Raw genomic sequence first — 20,655 nt, 5'->3', positions numbered from 1 at the left:
GACGGGAACTGGTATTTCAACGTGATTATGCCTTACAAAGAGAGTGAGAGAAAGATAGAAAGACATACTGAGAAAAGAAGAGGCAGTTAGAATCATGAGAAAATCGATAAACTTTTGCATAAGGGATTACATAAGGATCACACTGTGACGCTAGAGATGTTGCAAGCATAAGGAATACACCCATGCAAATATTCACACACGTACACTTTTACATTATCGACAGCATCGCTTGGGACTATAACTGTGGTCCCATGGGAACTAGGTTTTTCCTCTCTGATGACGACTTCAAACGCATTAGCAAATGATGATGTGCTGAGTCGATAAAGGGACTGTACGACGGCGCACTCGGAAAACTCAATTAAATGTTGGCTGAAAATAATGTAATAATTACCAAGAGAATACGCGTAGCAACCGATCAATAATCTATTGTCGATCAAGACACAACCAGAATGTAATGAAGATAAACTGGTTTTAAAGCAGATCAAATTGTGATCTAGCTTTTTGTTAATCAAAGATGTCGAAGGTTCTGCTAACGAACAAACATAATTAAGACAGACATAATAAAAATCTATAAAGGTATCACTTGCTCTTATAAATGATATATATGATGTATGATTTGATACAAGCGATAACAGCTGTGAGCGGCACTTGGTGTTCTAATTATTCTTCAGTTGACTGCTGTCTCGTGGGACTTGAGCTGTACACAGTCTGATCACAGTTATAAATGGACCATCGAAATTAGGCTAAATTCAAAAGCTCTTATATACATACGCCTGTTTCATTAATTTGTAGCGTCAGTTCGATACGGTTTGCAACTTCAGTTGATAGCAATATGATGGAATTTGAGCCGACATTTAATCTGATCGCAGTTATTAGTGAACCTTCGAAATGAGGATAAATTCAAAGATAAAAGCATAAACGCAGCATATTTCATACATTCCGAGCGCCAGTTCTATACGGTTCACAGCTTCCAAACTCTCATCAATATATATATGCACGTCAGTTTCACCAATTTTGAGCATCAGGTCACTTCCGTTCACAAATTAAGTTGAAATCAACCTAGTCGCAATCATTAATGAACTTTTCGAAATACGACTAAATTCAAACCTCTCATACACGTAAACGTTAGCTGGTTTTATTACTTTTAAGCGTCAGATGACTACAGTTCACAATTTCAGATGATCACCATCCAATGAAACTTGAGCCGACAACAGTCTAGCTGCATTTTTAAAAATAAACCTTCGAAATTAGGCTTAAATAAAATAACTAACATATATTTATATGCACGTACGTCTGTTTCATTAATTTGGAGCGTCAGTTCAATATGGTTCACAACTTCTCTTGATCGTAATTTAATAGAATTTGAGCTGACAACAGTTTCGCCTCAATTATTATTGAACTGTTAAAGTTTGGCTAGATTCAAAGCCTTCATGTATGTAAAGGTATGCTTGTTTTATTACTTTTGAGCATAAGGCCACCGCGGTCCACAACATCAGTTGATCGCTATCTAATCGAACATAAGCCGATAACAGTCTAGCTGCAATTGTAAACTTTCGAAATTAGACTAAAATCAAAAGCTCTGATTTATACGTATAAAACAGACGCCAACAACAGTCTTTTTTTTTTATTGCTATTTCACCAAAAACCAGGCACAATATCACTTGGATGTAGGGGGCTACTATTTGGGACATAATTTGCAGGGACACTATGTAGGGAGTTGAGCAGTAAGATGTCTGTTCATATTGCGCTTGAACTTTTGCATGTCCGTACAGTCAGGGAGGCAGGACCCCGCAAGGAAATTCCAAAATTTAGCAGTTCGAGGGAAGAAACTATTAGAGTAAAAGGCTTTCCGGCATCTCTATTATGTAGGAGTGGGATTTGCTGCTTGTCGGATTTGTGGGGGGTATTTATGTCGAATGGGTACTTGGAGTCTGATAGCAGGTATTAACGCACTTTCGAAACGAGTTTTTTTTTTTACATAGGCATCACCACATTATCAAGGCCAAGAGGCCACTCAAGGATAAGGGTTAAAGAGTGTACAGTAGAAATTGGACAATATAGTAATCATTAGTAATGAAAATTTGGTAATTTGATAACTTATATGGAACGGCTCATCAAGAACTTATTTACGTTAGACTTGAACACAACCATATTGTAGTCAGCCGGAAAGCAGGAAAACGGAAGACAATTCCACAGGCGTGCAGTTCTAAGAAAGAAGCTTTGTTCATGGAATCTACGTTTAGGTTTAGGCACAGATAAAGAGTGGGTGGGGAATTATTGATAGTGTTTACAGCTAGACGAGTGTTTCTTGTGAAAGTTTGGCGAGGGGGGACCATAGATTGACGCTCAGTCGAACACTTTCCATGAAAATAACGATACATCAGAGACAAACTCGCAACATCTCTTCTGTGAAATAGAGGTTGCAAGGAAGAGAAAATGACATCTCCTACGAGGCTACGAAGTCTATTTTGAACTCTATCAAGGCAGGCCAAGTAAAGATACAATACATCTATTTCATTAATTTTAATTTCAGTTCTCTACTGATCAAAACCTCAATTGACCAGCCTAAAAGGATTGTAGCCAACGCCAGTCTTGTTGCAGTTATCAATGAACTGAATTTTACTGCACTGATATAAAATACTGTATAATGTGAGAATACATAACTAATATAGTTTATATAGTTAAGCATTATTCCATTTTATTTGTCCCCCGATAAAAGGAAGGTGGGCCTGTACATTTACCCTTATCCGTTCGTCTGTCCGCAATTTTCTCAATAACTTGGAATTTTTTTAAAGTTGGCACAAACATTAAACATGATATGAGTAAAAAAGTAACAGAGCGGATTTTTCGGGAAAATTCCGGCTGCGCCCCCCCTATGGGTGCCTTTCGGGTTAAAATGGTTAAAATTGACACTTTTGTGCTTATTAAAAAAAAAAAAAATGATGCCTTGGATTTTTATAAAACTTTCTGAGAAGTTGTAACTAACTGATTTCTATATAATTTTCTGTCTATACTTCGCGATAACTCTTGTTAAGGCCTAAAACTTCAGCGTTTGTTCATTTTCACAAGGATTTGACGTTCCCTGGGGACTTTTGAAGCTAAATGGGAGGGATGCTGAACCTAGTCATTTTTTTATGCCTCGTTCACTGTGCACTCACGGGGAACATACATGCTTCATTTGTCATCTATGTTTTGCTCTGGGTGTCGTATATGAGGAATTCTAAACGCCTCTATCTGGATCTTCTATATTTTATTCACTAACATTCAACTTTAGCTCTTATATCTTCAGCCACCATTAATGCTGCTTTTTTTTACATAGGCATTACCACTTATCAAGGCCAAGAGGTCACTCGCGGATTAGGGTTAAAGAGTGTACAGTAGAAATTGGACAATATAGCAATCGTTAGTAATGAAAGTTCGGTAAATTTGTTAACAAGTGGGACGGCTCATTAAGAACTTGTTTACGTTAGACTTGAAGACAACCATATTGTAGTCAGCTGGAAAGCAGGAAAACGGAAAACAATTCCACAGGCTTAAAATATCTGCTTGAGTTGTGAGCTTGGCGCTGATTGGAAAATATATTTAATTTCGATCGCGATTTGCCCAGTCAGAAACGATCTCTTGTCTAGATTAAAAGAGTTTCCAAATATCGTGGACGCTATATTGATTTGTAAAAAAAAGAAGAAAAAAAAAACCAATGCAAGTTCTAGTAACTGAATGTTTATATTTATTTTAAATTAAAATATGGACGATCCTATTAAATTCGTATTGTATCCGGTAACTGAAGATTTTAATCTCCCCTATTGAAAGACGATGTTTTTATTTATTTTTATATATTTTATTTTATTTTTTAACATATCTTTTCTATTTTCGTAGCAGCTGCAACCAATTATGGAAACCATTGTTTTGAATGACGAAAGCCTGTTCTTGAAGCTGTACAACATAATGATTGAGGTTATTTTGAATCTCACTTGCTGCAGGATAGAACAATATTTTCCATTATTTCTTAAAATATCGCAACAGGCGTATAACGTTCTATAATATACAGAAATAATCATTAATTCGAAATATCTTAGTAATCTTTTCTGAAATATCAATACTGTTGCGATAATCGAGCAGATACAACTATAAATTTTACGCATGTGTTCTTCAGATTTGTCCGATATATTTCCTGCTTCCTTTTTTTCAGCTCGAACGACTCGTTAGTCTAATTGTGCAAGCATGTGTGCCACAACAATCGCCGGTTCCAACGCTGCTGGCTGTTATTTCTTTCTCCTTCGTTTTATCTTCTCGTTCTGGCCGTGTCACCGTCTCTCACACATTGGGAACTGTAAAAGTAAAACCACCTAAAACACAGAAAAAAACGTTATGCGAATATTAGTTATACTCTGTATGTGTATGTGTGTGTGTATCTTTGTGTGTGGTACACAATCGATTATTTAAACCCTAACGCCCACATCATAGTTTTCTATCTGTCGTCAGACGGTTGATCAATTCATCTCTTCATTTTTGACATCCTAAGTTCTTACGATCTGGCCCAAGCCGCAACCTGTCGTCAACTATCCCAAACTGGGAACTATCATTAACTGTCGCAAACTCAATACTATCCGTAAATTGTCCCTAACTGACATAAACTGCTGTAAACACGTCCACTCCTAAAATTCTCTGTGAAATACCTTTAAATAAATCGATTACTATGTTCTGTTTTTTTTTTGTCCGTCACACATTGATTAACCACCCTGTTTCAGATGGCATTTCTGTATCTTGGTGAGCCATGCCCTCTCCATTGTCTTTTCTATTACCACCCTTCTTATACATTTGTTCTGCTGATACTCCTTTTGTTATAGTTTCCCCTCTTTTGTTATTTACTAACACTTCGAAGGGATGTCGGTAGTATCTCATAGTGGTCTCTATCAATTCAGCATTTTGATATCGCATTGTAACACAACTTGCTATTACAATAGCTTCTTTCCAAGAACTGCAGGTTTGTGGAACTCTCTTCCTGCTGACCGTTTTCCTTCTACCTACAGACTTGGTCTTTTCAATATTAAGGTCAATATGCATCTCCAGTCTTTGCGTTAATCATTTTTCGTTCTTGTTATATCAAGTGACTCCACGCCTTGTCTGGAGCGATTTTCATCAGAAGCTACTAGTGCCCTTCTATTGTTTATTTTCTATTAAGTGCATGTTGATTTTCTGAATCTCTGTTTGGCAGACGAAGTATTCGTTAGTGAACCGCAAGGTTTCTCATGGTATTATCTATATAACAATACACTAAGGCAATCTCATATTCGTGCATACATATTTATAAAAAAAAAAAAATGCGTCACGCTATCAAATAAGTAATTTTTTAAATTTAATTTGATGGCGCGGTTGTATCGAAAGTAAAAGTGAAATTTAGACAAAAATACACTTTTCCAGGCTAGGATCAAAGTGCAATATATGTTCTGGCCAAAGATGGTACAATTATATCGTAGGGTCAGCGTTCGCGCCAGACATCCATATATCGCAAACTCTTACAAGGGTTTTGGAAATAAATCTCCACAATCGAATATATTCTGAAACTATAATATCGTCGTCTTCAAGCCCAACATAAACAAGTTCTTATTGAAGCGTCCTCGTAAATAATCAAATGATACCAAATTACCACTACAAACGATTATAACGCAACTGACCCAATGGCTACAATATATACATTAACCCTCATCCTCGGGTGGCTTGCGGTGACCCCTTTGTAAAAAAAATAAAAACAAAAACTACATTAACCTGAGAACTGACATTAATATATTTGGGTTTGAAATAAGGTGGTACAATAATATCGTGGAGTCTGCCCTCACGCCGGATGTCCATAAAATGCACGGTACCAATATATAACACATGAAATAGCCACACACACACACACAAAAACTTGTATGGATTTCGCTAGTAATTAAATAATGTACGCATATTAAATAGTTTGTAAAATTATGAGGACACTAGGTTTACTATGATGATAACAAACAATATTGAAGTAAATTCACGTTTGCGAAAATTAGTTGAAATAGACATCGCTCACGCCGAGCAATAGGCAGCAGATGAATGATAAAGCTGTAGAATTTTCACGGGTTCCGCTAGTTTTTATTATTATTATTATTATTATTATTATTATTATTATTATTATTATTATTATTATTATCCCGTTAAAAAAGGATAAAAGTTATGGCCCGTTTACTTAGAATGACTGCTTTACGCGAAATAAACGGTTGAATATGATTAAATTTGTGCTCAGTTTTGCATTAAATTCGACTCAATAAGCCACATTAATTTCTAACTGTCTATCGATTAGATGCCATAATACGCCGCACCTTACGATAAGAAAGGTCCTTAAAAATGACTAATAGGTCTAAAATATATTGAGATTTATAACACCATTGAATACAACAGAAAAAAATTACTGTTGTTTAGAGTTAAAATTTGTGTGAAAAAGAAAAAACAAACAACAAAAAAAAGAAATTTATTTCTTTTGTTTTTCATTTAATTTTACTCTATATAAAAAAAAATCTCGCATTGTTCTTGGCTTTTAATTTTACCTTATAATTTTCTTCAACAATGCTTCAAGCAAACTACAATCTACATATATATATATATGTGTGTATGTATCAAATTACATTTTATAAATATCCTAGCAGAACCACTTTCTCTGCGTTGCCCGAGGAAATATAAAAGGATGCTAATTGAATTGCTAATTTTTCCTTTCTTATTTTATTGTTTAACAAATTGCTTTTAAATGTTTGCACATATGTGTGTGTACCCTCTAATGGAAATCCACCTGAAACCTTCTATTGAATTTGCCTGTACATGTCAACTAATTTATGTGTGTTATTTCTGTGCAGTAACACATTAGTTTCGTAAATTAATGAAATTGTAATTCTTTGATTCGTGAAGCGGTGGATAAAGTAAACATGTTAATAAATAATAAAAAAGTAAATGCAAAAAAATTTAATGTATGTTAAAAACAGTTGAAAATGAAATGGACTGATGATATGTCAGCATCAAATTCCCGTATAAAAATAAGAATTTCCCACCACTATAACCACAAAAGAACGATTTAATATTTATGATTTTGGAAAATGCTGAAACCATTAGTTCTGGAGTATTTCCATGAAGTAGAAATCCTTATAGACTGAGGTAATTTTGTTAAAAATGGGATATGTATGTGGGATGGTGTTGCGTTTATATGTATATGTGAACTGGAAGTATTTAATATAATGTATGTGCTTTGTTTCAGTGCGTTGGCCAAAAATGGAATTCCTATTATAGTCTTGTCAATTAGTCGAATCGTATTTTTTTTCGGTTAGTTAAGAATTAAATTTAAAAAATCCAAAAAAACACAAAAGAAATGAAAGAATTGTACAATATAAAGTATTAGTTTTTCGAGTTTTCTATTAAAACAACAAAAAGAAAGAGTACATCTTGTAAACAGTATTTTCAAATTCGTTTCTTTGTTTGAGAATTCGTTTTAGACTTAGGCTATTATGCATTTGTTTTGAAGAAGAATTTTAATATTCTAAAAGCATTTGTTTTTCGTTATCTCTACTCTTTCTTTGAGAATTCCTCCTGTAACATTCCGGGGGGGGTTGTTGTAATTAGGTCTCATTATTATTAATACGTGTATCTCTTATTACGTGTCTATTTATGTAATCGTGATACATCTTGTGTGTGTGTGTGCATATACATACGCGAATAAAGTTCCCCATACTTTTTTTTCTGCTATCTTGGTCTTCTCTTTGGGATGCGATTCTTCCCGTCACTGGTCGATGAGCTGTAAGGAACATCTCCGACGAAAACATAACGCCGATTTTCAGGTACGGACTATTTATTTCGTCTACGAGTGAACTGGGTAGAAACCATCGCATTGTTGACTCAAGCTTTCTTGCCTTCTTTTCTTCGACTTATTTTCGCCCCCCAATCGGAAGCTATACTGCAGATGCATGCGATCGGAAAGATATCTTTTTCACTTTTTTTCATGCTCTCCGTCTCTTTCTTTCCCCGTTTTCTTTTACACGAACCGAATGACATTTTAGATCAATCATTCCCAACGTGGGGCGCATGCCCCACCGGTGGGGCATGGGAATATTTTGGTGGGGCATAGGCAGGACGTGCACCCTTGGGCTTACTATACCAAATCCTATAGGGCAATTTGAGAATGAGTTATTTTCTTTCATTATTATTATTATTATTATTATTATTATTATTATTATTATTATTATTATTATCATCATATTAACAGTGAATTGTTTCATAGTGAATCTTAATGGCCTTTTAAGCTTACTTCACTGAATAACAGAGGGATTTTTAATAACAAAAATTAAATATCACAAAGGGGAGGCATCAGGATTTTAGAAATGCCTCGGAGGGGCATGGCCCGAAATAGGTTGGGAACCACCGTTTTAGATGCTACCGCTGACCTTAGCTACAGCGTTTGACATACGTCATAACTTCACCCTTTGAACATTTTTTTGCACTTACCAACCTGCACAGCAAGCTCACTATTTTCAACATGCCGGCGTAACCCGGGATAGATTACATATCACTACTAGACCGAGGTAATTATAAATTTGTCTACAATAAGTATTTTAAAATGCTGTAACTATTCAGTTTTCGTTATCTCTAATCTTTCGTTGTTTAATAATTCATTCTATTATGAGGTAAATATTACTTTATTCGAAAAAAGTATTTTAAACTATTGAAACTATTTATTTTTCACTATTTGTAGCAGACTGAAGTGATTATTTATTTGATTGAATTCAGTGACTCATATTTTTTTTCGAAAATAATGAAAACGCGAGACTAATAGTGTTTACATTATCGACGCTTTAAAACAACACTTCTATGTCGTAGCCATTTTGAAGGTGAATAGATAATAGGATGTTATATTAAATAAAAATTAAAACCAACTGTCAGTTTTTCACGAATGTATCGATACTCGGATTCACTTTTGGATAAATTTATATTTAAAACGTAGTTTTCGTAAAATATAAGAGGGAACATACTTTTTTGCATGTGATTCCTTACATATTTCATATTACAAACTGCGAACTATATATACATGTATATTATAATTGATTGTAATGTTTATATTTTAGAAAGCTGAATATCTTATAAAAGCACATAATATTTATTTTAATATTTAATTAGCCAGAGTTTTACGACCAGGGCATCAAAAGAGGCTTGCAATCGTGGTGACTATGTAGAAAAATAAATTATGGAGCACAGAAGCTCATTTATTTTAATTGCAGCACTTCCGTTTTCGTAGTTATTCAACTTTTTTTTTATTTAGCTAAAAGAAAAATATGCCTTACTTTTGGAACAACACTCGTATAAGTCTGTCACGACGAGGCATGAAGCCACTTGATGTAAGGAGCTAAAAATTCTATTTCAAGGTAAAAAATCTAGCCAGTATGAGATGGATAGATTTCGACCCAGTAAACATCATTTTTTTTATTCTTTGTCAGAAACATCGCTCAGGAATTTAATTACTAAAGGACATGCGAGCGTTACGAGACTGCTTATATATATATATATATATATATATATATATATATATATATATATATATATATATATATATATATATATATATATATATATATATATAAAGCTGAACGTGTGTTTGTGTGTGTGTCTGGTCACGAACGTGACGTGGCCTTCGGGCCAAGATCAAAGTGTAGTATCTGTCCCGGCAGATACTGCAAGCAAAGACCATATGTGGGGGCAACCTCACATATAAGACCTTGGTCAATGTAGGGGCAACCCTTCATACCAATTGTCACTATCCAACTCCCCTACTAGTTGGTCCCCATTTCCCCTTAACTCCTCACATTAAAAATCGGCCTTGTGCCTAATTTGCTCGGTGGGGGAGCAAATAATCACGAATAGGCTCCTATATGGTTGACTATTTAAAAAAAAACTGATTACATATAACGATAGAAGATGTATCGAGGATCAGGAATGGGTATGTTTGATCTGGCAGAACGGTGGTTCATAAAAATTGTGGGGTCTGCGTTCGCGCCTGGCCCCCAAAGTATCGAAATAAAAAATGAAAGAAAAAAAAAAGTTTAAAAGGGTTTTTGATATAGATGTACATAAGAATACTTTGATAAGTATGTTTCAACTTAAATAGGGATGGTATAATAAAATTGTCGGGATTGCGTTCGCGCCTATACTCCATGGAAATATGGCACAAACTTTAACAAAGACTTTTCATATCTATTTGCGTAAGTATACTTGGTAATTATGTTTCAGTTTGTAGAAATATGGTATAATAAAATTATGGGGTGTTCGTTCGCGTCTGACCTCCATAGAATGTAAATATGTCACAAAGTTTAACAAGGTATTTTAAAAGGGGTGAGGGTCCACAATAATACCTTAATTTTAATCTTAATTCACGTTAGCCTTTATTATTATTTTTTTTTTGAGTTGAATCAAATTGTGTCGAATAAATTCACCTCATAAATTCAGGTTCTTATTAAAGTGACAGCCAAAAAAAAAAGTCAGAACTTTAGACAATTCTCGACACAAATTTTGCATAACTCTATTTTTTCCTTCTCCACTTGCACGCGAAACTCTTTCGAAATTAGATAAATAGATAAATAATAAAAGATAAGAACGTTACTTGTTATCGTGTCAAAAGAAGGAAAAAATCCTGCTCGCGTGATTACGTGTCTTTTTAAAAACATTTACATAACCTTTTTATTTTTATTTATATATCTGTTTAAGCTTTTTTGTCAGTGTACTAGAAGGAATTCCGTTGATTACAACCCTTTTTGCGTGTTCTTTACATTACAATAGTATAACCCTGAATCCGACGGCGTAATACTACACCGTTCAATACTGTAAAACTGAAACGAAGCTGTTCTGCTTGAAAAGGGCGCCATTTTCTTCTTATTCATATTTATATCGATTCTTTGCTTAAAAAAACTAAAGTAATTGCGTGTTTACTTTTTTAATATCCCATTTTGCAGTTTCGGATTATTTTACTAAAGTAAATAAAGCTTCATTATTTGTCAAAACTTTTTATTTCTTTGTTTTTCGATATTTCGTCGATATTATTTAGTAAGAGTTTTTAGCAGAAAAGCCAACAAACGACTACCCCAAAAAATAAATATACAAGAAATAAATGTTACCATAGTCAATAAAAGTTCAGTTCATGTTTTTTTTTTGTTTTGAAATAGTTTTTAATGCTCTTTACTTGAAATAATTTCAGCGAACCGAAATTAAAACGAAATTTGAGGCGATAACTACTTAAATGAATTTTTATATAAACTACACATGCCATAATCGAACATTCCTCAAGCACAAAATAACGGAAACATAAAAGCATGTTTATAAATATTTCTTACGTTGACGGAACTCTCTTAAATTGTTAACACAGAATGCGCAGGTGCCCCTACTTCAAATTGAAAACGGGGATCTCCATTTTAAAGTCGCTGCCATTTTTATTTCTTTTGTAAACCGGTTCGTGGATTAAAAAAATTATTTTTTTTTACAAACTACATAAAAATACAAACCAATGAACTTTTCTACCATAAAGTAACTTTTATTGAGTATGTTACCATTTATTTCTTGTATATTTATATTATTATATATATAACATTTTCTCTTTGTAAGGAAACATTACTTTGTTGATCACTCTTGGCTACGAATGGAAACAAAGTTGATATAAAAAAATATATTTTCGCGAAAATTATCTTTACTTTCATCATATTTTGCTTAGGGTAAAATTTTTGAGTATCAAAACCTATCTCTTTACAACCCCTCCTTTTTATAACCTATCATACTTTCATCAATCACAATTCTGTAGGCTGTTTTTGAACCCAGTCAACGACGGGTACTTCTGCTAATATATATATATATATATATATATATATATATATATATATATATATATATCCCATATTTTTATTGCTATGAAAATCGATGTAATGGCTCATTTTTCAATCAAATCGATTGATTACCTGGTTTAGTTGGAGACCCATCGCGGTACACTGGGAGGAAGCTTCACATGCATTCCTGCAGTTACTTAGACCACAATATATTATAGTCTACATTGCATTGTAGAGGACCTACTGTTGATTTTATAGGACTATTTTTTTTTGTATATTATGAATTAAAGTTTAAAATGCAAAAGTCAAGTATTATGCTTCAAATGTGGATCCACCATGCTAAACAGATGCATTCATTTTGAATACGCGCCTGTTATATCAAATATCCTACTGTTGAATTTTATATGTCGGGCCTTTTGGTTTGTGCGGTAATAAAATTTCTCCAGTGCACGCGTTAGGCTGTGTAAAATGTTAACTTTGGTAAAAATCGCCTGTTCCTTCTTTCATCCGATTATTATAATTTTATAAAATAACCAGTAAGCTCTCTACAGTGCAATGTGGACTACAATGTATTGTGGACTAAATAACCGCGGGGAGGTATATAAAGCTTCTTCCTGGTGCACCGCGATTGGCCCCGAGCTAGAGCAGGCAATCAATCGATTTGATAGAAAAATGGGCCATTTTACCGATTTCGATGACAATAAAAATATGGGTGTGTTAAATGTCTGTCTAGTACCAAAGGTACTAAAGCTTTTATGAATTTTTATTCTCATAAAAATTGATATGCTAATTAACATGTCGCAGAATAGATTTTATAATCGTAATATTATTATTAAATTTATTTATATGTATTATTAATATTTCATTTTTTATATAGTAGTATAACTAGTAACTGTATTGTATCTACATTTTATTCTTGGGGAAGTGGTATTTTCCACTGGAGAGTCATGTATTATGTTTTTAAATCTCCGAATCAGTTACATGGTAGGCAGCTGATGATTCCCGTTTTCTATTCAACAATTGTAGCTAAGTTTTTTTTTCCTTTTTATTCATCCTTATACATTCTGGTTTGTAATTGTAGACGTTTTAGAAATCGGCTTCTGCAAGTGCGATAGGTTAATTTTTTTTTCCGGAATATTAAACTGCATTCTTTATTTTTATTTTTACATTTTTTTTTTATTCAAAGCTTCTTTATAATTTTTAGCAACAGTCCTTTACTTTTCCATGTTTAAGCTTAACCATATTACTTTTCATGCTCGCATTTTTCTATTGTAATCCATGATTTTTCCAGGCTTCCAGTAAATTCACTTGTTCTTTATAAACATAAAATTCACATATGTAATAACAATATACGGCACTCGTCTGCTTTCAATAAAATACCTCCCAATTATCTCCCTCCCATTCTTTCCTTCTCTGTTTCACTTGTTACTCTTCTTTCCGCGAAAGCGGTGAATTGGTAGCAACACTAGTGGCTGAAGCGATGTGGTTGCTATGAAAACCAGTCATAAAAACGTCGCTCACCTCCTTACGTTTTTTTTTACGATTTTGAACACCAGTAAATTTATCATAACTTTGTTTTACTGAACAATTAAGGATTTGAGTTGTCGCCCGATACGAGGATAGATTAATCTGATTGGTTAGTTTCATCAAGTGTATGAAAAAAAAACAAAAAACAAAAAAACAAAAAACAAAACGGAGACGGCTACTACAGTAATATTGAAATCACTCTTCATCCCAAGCACGTATCAGTCCAATCCATAAGACGATAGACAGAAGTAGTACCGCTAGCTCTCTGGTCAAACGTATGATAAGGACCATAACTAAAAAAAAAGATAAATTAAACTATTGTATACTTACCAAAAGTACCACATATTGAATGACGCCCTACTGAGGAGGCGTCGCTCCGGGCAACATGACGTATTACAGCACGTACAACTAGAAGAGAAAAAAAAGAAATGAAATATTATTCATGAATGGATAATACATGAGAGAACTGTAGGCATATTATTGTAAAAAAAAACATTGAATCAACAATTGCTAAATAACCAATTTATCTGTAACACCCCCGAATGTTCCGGTATAATTAAGAGAATTGCGCAGCATTGCATTGGTGTGCATATTTGAACCAGTGTTAAATATCTCATCATCTGACAGGAGTAGACACATTCGACATAGACAATTAAAATAATATAATATGATTGATTGTTGAAAATAAACAAATCGTTGATTGAAGTCAAGCCACCTGGTCGAGAGAAACAAATATGTTGGATTGTTAGAAATAAAACAAGTAAAGTATGCATGGTTTCCCGTGAGTGCACAGTGAACGAGGCTAAAACAATGACTAAGTTCACCCCCCCCCCATTTAGCCCCAAAAGTCCCAAGGGGGCGTCAAATCCTGCTGAAAATGAACAAACGGGGCAGTTTTAGGCCTTAACATATGTAAATTTGAGTTCTGCACCATGCAGAAAAGAAATTACTAAGTCCATCAGTTGCCCCCCTCAATTAACCCGAAAAGTCCCTAAGGCCTTAAGATATTTAAATTTGAGTTCAGCACCATGCAAAACTGCTAAATAGACATACACAGAAAATTTTGGACAAATATGGTAAAATAGTCCCCAAAATGGAGTGTTTTTATTAGCCCTAAAATAGCCCTTGGCGCACACCCAAGAGTTATCGCGAAGTATAGACAAACAAAATTATATAGAAATCAGTTAGTTACAACTTTTCAGAAAGTTTTATAAAAATCCAAGGCATCATTTCTTTTTTTTTAATAAACACAAAAGTGTCAATTTTAGCCATTTTAACCCGAAAAGCACCCCTAGGGGGCCGGGGACCGGAGTTTTCCCGGAAAATCCGCCCTGTTACATTTTTACTCATATCATGTTTAATGTCTGTGCAAAATTTCAAAAGATTCCCAGGCGTAGTTATTGAGAAAAGTACGGACAGAAAATGCTAAAATGCTGAATTTACAGGTCCATTCTCTTTCTATCGGGGGACCAATAATTGTTGATTGAAACCGCCTGCAAAGGTTAGCGACAGAAATAAAATACCCCGTGACTGAATTGTAGGCGTAGTTACATTGACAGCGATATCCCATAGTGACAGTTTTCCTGTGAAGGTGTAGCTGTCACAAATTACTGTATAATATCAATTCGAAACTGATATCGTTAGTCGATTTGCGAACATCATTTCGTCCAATTCCTGCGTGTGAGTTCCCCTTTCTAATTAACACCCACTCGTTCACCGTCACCGATAATAAAGATGTATCATACATTTTTATACATCAGCATTGCTATCATTCTTTAGAACACAGCAGTAATACAACACTAGTAACATAGGAGGGTTAACCTTTGTTGCGATGTTCATACCAGTCAACTATGCATCCTTGAATATCAATCCGACAAAGGCTGAGCTATTTTTGAGTTGGTAATTTAGCCTTTGTCAAGCTAACGTATCATTCTGTTTTTGTGCAATTCTAGGTTAACTCTCCCAAGCGTTACCCTTTTTTTTTTTTTCTTTTTTGAGAATGAGATGGTTTATTGCTAATCGCCTGAATGCTGACGGGGCTGCTCAGACATATTTTGTTGGCCAGAGTGCACACGCCTCTTATGCGCTGACTTTTCAATCGCCCCCCCCCCCGACATTGTGACACATTTTCCAGCGTTGGAATGAGTTAAATATCAACCAACGAACTATAAATTTGGTGGACGATCGACCCAAAACTATTTTTTAGCAAAGCAATCAGCTCGATAAAGGAGAAGTAGAAGGGCACGTAGTTCTGCTCTACTCTGATTTGATATTTTCAAGCTAGAATCGCCCATTTTTCTAGTTAACCTTGCCTCGATGCCGCTTTATATATTTAGGCAAGATCAATCGGCATCGCTCGGATGAAATGTACCTGCATCAGCCAGCACACAATCTGATTAGCCGCTGACTACATCAGCTCATCTTTGGATGCGGGGTTTCTCGTGTCAATCATTTCGAGCAGACTAAATCTCCTCGTACGCCAAAACTTCTATCATCTGATATATATTCAAAAATACAGGTGAGTAAGGTCCTGGATATGACCTTAAACTATATCCAGTGTTGAGGCCCCAACTTGCTGGCTTTGGGGGAGTGTGGATCCACCCTTTAATTACCATTGCTCCCAGTGGTAGTACATGTTAGGGTCCCAACTATGGGTTAAAAGAAACCGACTTGAAAACAACAAATATATTCTATTAAAAAATTTTCTTCAAAATCTTTGGATTAAATAACCCGAAAAGGGTTGATATGCCGTAAAACAAAACCAACCAACCAACCAACAGGTGAGTAAATTCTTAATTAATTTTTCTCAATTCGCTAAATTCATCATCTGTTCCCGTATATAAGGAACAAGCTTTGCAAAACCAGTTAAAGATAAAAATTATAATAAAGTTAAAATTCAAAATTATTTTTTTCTGCTCGCTATGTATATTTCTCTGTCTCTCTCCAGCTATGGGTTAAATGATATTAATACCTCTGGTGACCTTCACTTTTGTTTTAAATGGACTATTCCATTATTAAATATTTTGTTCTTCCTGTTCGGTATTATTTTTGACACTGTAAATAGATAGAGGGGGAGGGAGAGGAGAGACTATATAAAATAAGGACGGTGTTCACACTACAGGAGATAGTCAGAGTAATATACAGAACCTTAGTAAAACAAAAAAAATTGGTGAATTGTTTATTAAATTGAACGTTATGGCTAATCTAAAGCTCCATAGATAAATAAGCATCGGCATTTAAGTTTATGTGGAAATAACCTTTACTTTGGCTTATTTCAAAAACGAAATTAAAACAGCTAGATGTCAATCATTAAATATGATGTCATCTGCCTTGATAAGGTTATGGTATCGTTGGCGAGTGGGGCAAACAAGCAAAATACGTCTTGGCCAGGCGATGAACTCGTTCCAACTGGCCAGCTTAAGAAAAAAGACAAAACAAAACAAAAACAAACAAAAACAAACAAAAAACAAACAAACAAACAAAAACAAACAATTAATATCTTATATGTTTTTAGGCAGAGTGGTGTGGTTCTCGAACTGTGTCGGCTATATACTCAAGAGTCAAAATAATGAAAAGAATATGCTCTTGTCATAGCCCTAGTAATCACTGTGTTCATACGCTAGGACCTTTGATTGACTGATGGACCAACTCGTTTATTTACAGTAAAATAAAGTAGCCCATAGAAATATATGATCGTTACAAGTGTTTCATTTCCCGTGAGTAAAAGAATTTTTTTTTATGACTATAATTTTTGATATTTTATTTAACCTGTTGCACTTCTCACGACAGGTTTGCCGTTTTTTTTTTTTAATTTGATGTAACAATATTGCCTTACATGTTATATTTAATTTGGTTAATCCCTTATAGTCTCATTGAGCAGAGATGGCGGTATCGATATTAAATTAAAAAGACAGATAACCCACAAATACCCAACATGGATGCACTTTTGAAGTTGCTCCCACCACCACATGTTTGGCATACGCCGAAGAAAATCCAGTTCCATTCAAAAGGGTCACTTTAGATTGGGACAAAAATAAAATAAAAGTGCATCAGTCTAGAATGATCTCTGCACACTGGCCGCGTGCAGAAAAGATTAATTGCAATATTGAAACAGTTACTATACTTTGCTCCTATCCAGAAGCTCAAGATGTCGTCGACGTGAACAGAGCACAGTCCTGAAAACGGCCGTATTCAAACGCCCAAGTGCAGCAGATGCATGTGGGTAGTGTCAGCACGTAATTGTGTCACTTAATTTAAGGCCGGAGTATGTGTGCGTGAGAGAGAGAGAGAGAGAGAGAGAGAGAGAGAGAGAGAGAGAGAGAGAGAGCATTGGTGCAGGCGCGCGCAGTGGGCAATCAATAGAACCTCACCGGAAGAAATGCACCAAAGCAATAGCAAAAATCTATCCGGTAGAGACAGTAAAGCTAAGTCTATCGATCTGTTTATTGATTATTGCATCTCTCCTTCGGCGTCGTGTCTGAAAGGACCGTCTATTTACACTACTCAATAGCACTGACCGTTTTATTCGGATACACTTGCACTGAAATTAGTGTATGTTAGATTAGCATTAAAAAAAAAATGAAAATTAAAAAAAAAAAATACGGTAAGGAACCAAAGAGGGGGAAAAAAGAATATTAAATACGCATAACTATCACCTCTTTATCACAGAATAGACGGTTCTATCGGCATTTTCATGACAGGTGCTCGACTGAGCTTCACCCTATGGTCCTTCAGGCATTTATGGCAGACATCTGACTAGCTAAAGCCACTATCAGCACGTTCCTTTAATCTCTACTTGTGCTTAAATGTGAACGAAAATTCCATGAACAGAGCCTTTTTCTCTAAAACTGTGTTGTGGAACACAATATCGCCAGGCTGCTTCTCAGCTAGCAATAGTGTAGTCGTTTGCAAGTCCAACGTAAACGAATTCTTGATGAATCGCCCTTTAAAATAAATTAACTCATTAATTCTTAAATTTTTACCATCACCGATCATCACGGTGTTATCTCACCTGATACCCATTAACCCTTATCCTTGAGTGGTATTCCAGCGGTGACACAAATATATGAGGTGTCTTAAATAAGTTTCCAGACTTTTTGTACAGGCATTTAAAATTGTTGCAGACTCTTTAAAAATTCAGTATATTATTGCTATACATATTATGAGATGACTGACCAATTTTTATAAGTTCAAATGAATAGCTACAGCAGGGATTGGAATCCACCCGAATAAAGCCTGATTGTTACAACTGGTGAATTTCAAAAATGCAATCTGAACGTGAGGATACTGATAAAAAAATACAACAGAAACGCATGCAATCCTTCAGACGGCTTTTGGACCATCTTGCATGAATCTGGCATCAGTTTTTTGAGAAGCATATGAGATTCAAGAAAGGCAGGGATAGTGTGAGGGATGATGAGGGCTGTGGGAGATGTAATGAAATCAGAACACCAGAGTTGATTGGCCAAATAAAGAATTTCATGGATAAGGACCGCCGTGTGTCTATAGAAACAAGAATTGTAGAGTTTGATATCAGTGTGGAAACAGTACACACAATTATTCGCGGAAGATGCGGAAAATTTGTCCGAAGGATGTTCAGAGAAGATCAGAAAGAAAGATATAACAGCATAGAGATGGTTGAGATGACTAATTCACTTCCTACAATTCTTGATGCTCTGGTGATCTGCGATGAAAGCTTGACCTACTGCTATGACACAGAGACCCAGAGACAGATTTCTCAGTAGAAGCATGCTGGGTCTCCCAGACCCAAGAAGGCAAGATAGAGCAAATCCACTGAGAAACTTATGATGATCCCTTCCTTTGTCAACACGGGCATGGTCTACATGCACTGGGTTCCCACTGGATAGGCAGTCAACAAGGAATACTATGTTGAGGTTTTAAGAGTTCAGGAAGAGATTCCGTCAAAAGAGGGCAGCACTTTTCAAATCGGGTCAGTGGCATTTCTACCAGGACAACGCACCAGTCCCCAACTCCATCCTCATCACAGACTTTTTGACCAAGATGGTAATCAAAACAGTTCCGTATTGGCGTAGTATTGTAGCATTGGTTATGGTCTTTTCACCAGAAAAGGATTGAAGTCACAACGCACATATTAAACGACTCTCTCGCGACTCTTATACTAACCAAGGTTTGGTTCTCAGCATTCCCTTTACAACATATCAGGGGCTGCTGTGACGCTCCAGGTGCTCCTCTTTCGAGGTGAAGCACGGCCTGGCTCAATCTTGTGAGGACCATCCTCCCAGGCGTTACCAATTCTCAGATGGTCTTTTGAGGCGCCGATACCGAGGGATGCCTGCGCGTCGCTTCCTGGTTATTTTTTCAGAGTGTGTCTTCAGGGACGTTGACTTTTTCTTCTCCTTCGAGACAAGTGCCAGATTTTCCTCAATTGGAAGGAAATCAATAACAGCTCAAAACTCACGCTCGTATTTAGTAGTGATTGAACGATTTCAATATATTTTTCCTGATTGCGATATAATTGTTGATTGTATTATAAATTGAAATCCTAACACAATTGCCCACTCTGTTCGAAATTCCCGATTCCGATACATTTACCGATTCTGTTCTAAATTCTCAATTCGTATTCAATTACCGATTCTGATTCCTTTTTAATTTCTTAATACCTAGTTATAGAGATTTTTTTTTCAATTTTAGGATAACTGTAAATTACCGTGTAACGTATGTGTATATTTTCTCGAAAGTAACACTACCCGACGTGTAGTCGTGCGTTACACGAATAAATGTTTACAACTATTTTTTCTCCAATGTTTTCTTCGTAATTCATTAATAGTTGTAATTTAATAAACTCATAAGAAATATTCATCTATATTTTTCCACTAGCTAAATTTTTCCTAGTTTCCACCCTTGCTTTAACCAGTATCATTTTTACTTGTATATTTAAATAAATAGAAAAAAAGAGATTTTAATATGAATATCAATACATAAAATAAAACCAGTTATATATATATATATACATATATACATATACACATATATATATACATATACAAATATATATATACATACATATACATATATATACACATATATACATATATATACGTATGCATATATATACATATATATGCATATATATATACATATATATACATATATATACATATACATATATATACATATACATATATACATACATATATATACATATATACATACATATATATATACATATATATATATATACATATATATACATATACATATATATACATATATATATATACAT

General features: G+C 34.8%; 1 protein-coding gene across 1 annotated transcript in view; it reads right to left on the bottom strand.

The window, feature by feature from the left end:
- The window catches only part of LOC145291460 (uncharacterized), a 432,834-nt gene that overhangs the window by 24,421 nt on the left and 387,758 nt on the right, over positions 1 to 20,655 (bottom strand). Inside the window, exon 3 of the mRNA XM_080137317.1 lies at positions 13,722 to 13,799. Within this exon, the coding sequence (XP_079993443.1) occupies positions 13,722 to 13,799 (78 nt within the window). The remainder of the gene's footprint in view (positions 1 to 13,721; positions 13,800 to 20,655) is intronic.

Source organism: Euprymna scolopes, chromosome 12 (assembly GCF_053919585.1).
Source record: "Euprymna scolopes isolate OS-2025 chromosome 12, ASM5391958v1, whole genome shotgun sequence".
Classification (NCBI taxonomy): Eukaryota; Metazoa; Mollusca; class Cephalopoda; order Sepiida; family Sepiolidae; genus Euprymna; species Euprymna scolopes.
The sequence above is the reverse complement of the archived record's forward strand: the minus strand, read 5'-3'. Positions and strand labels throughout refer to the sequence as shown.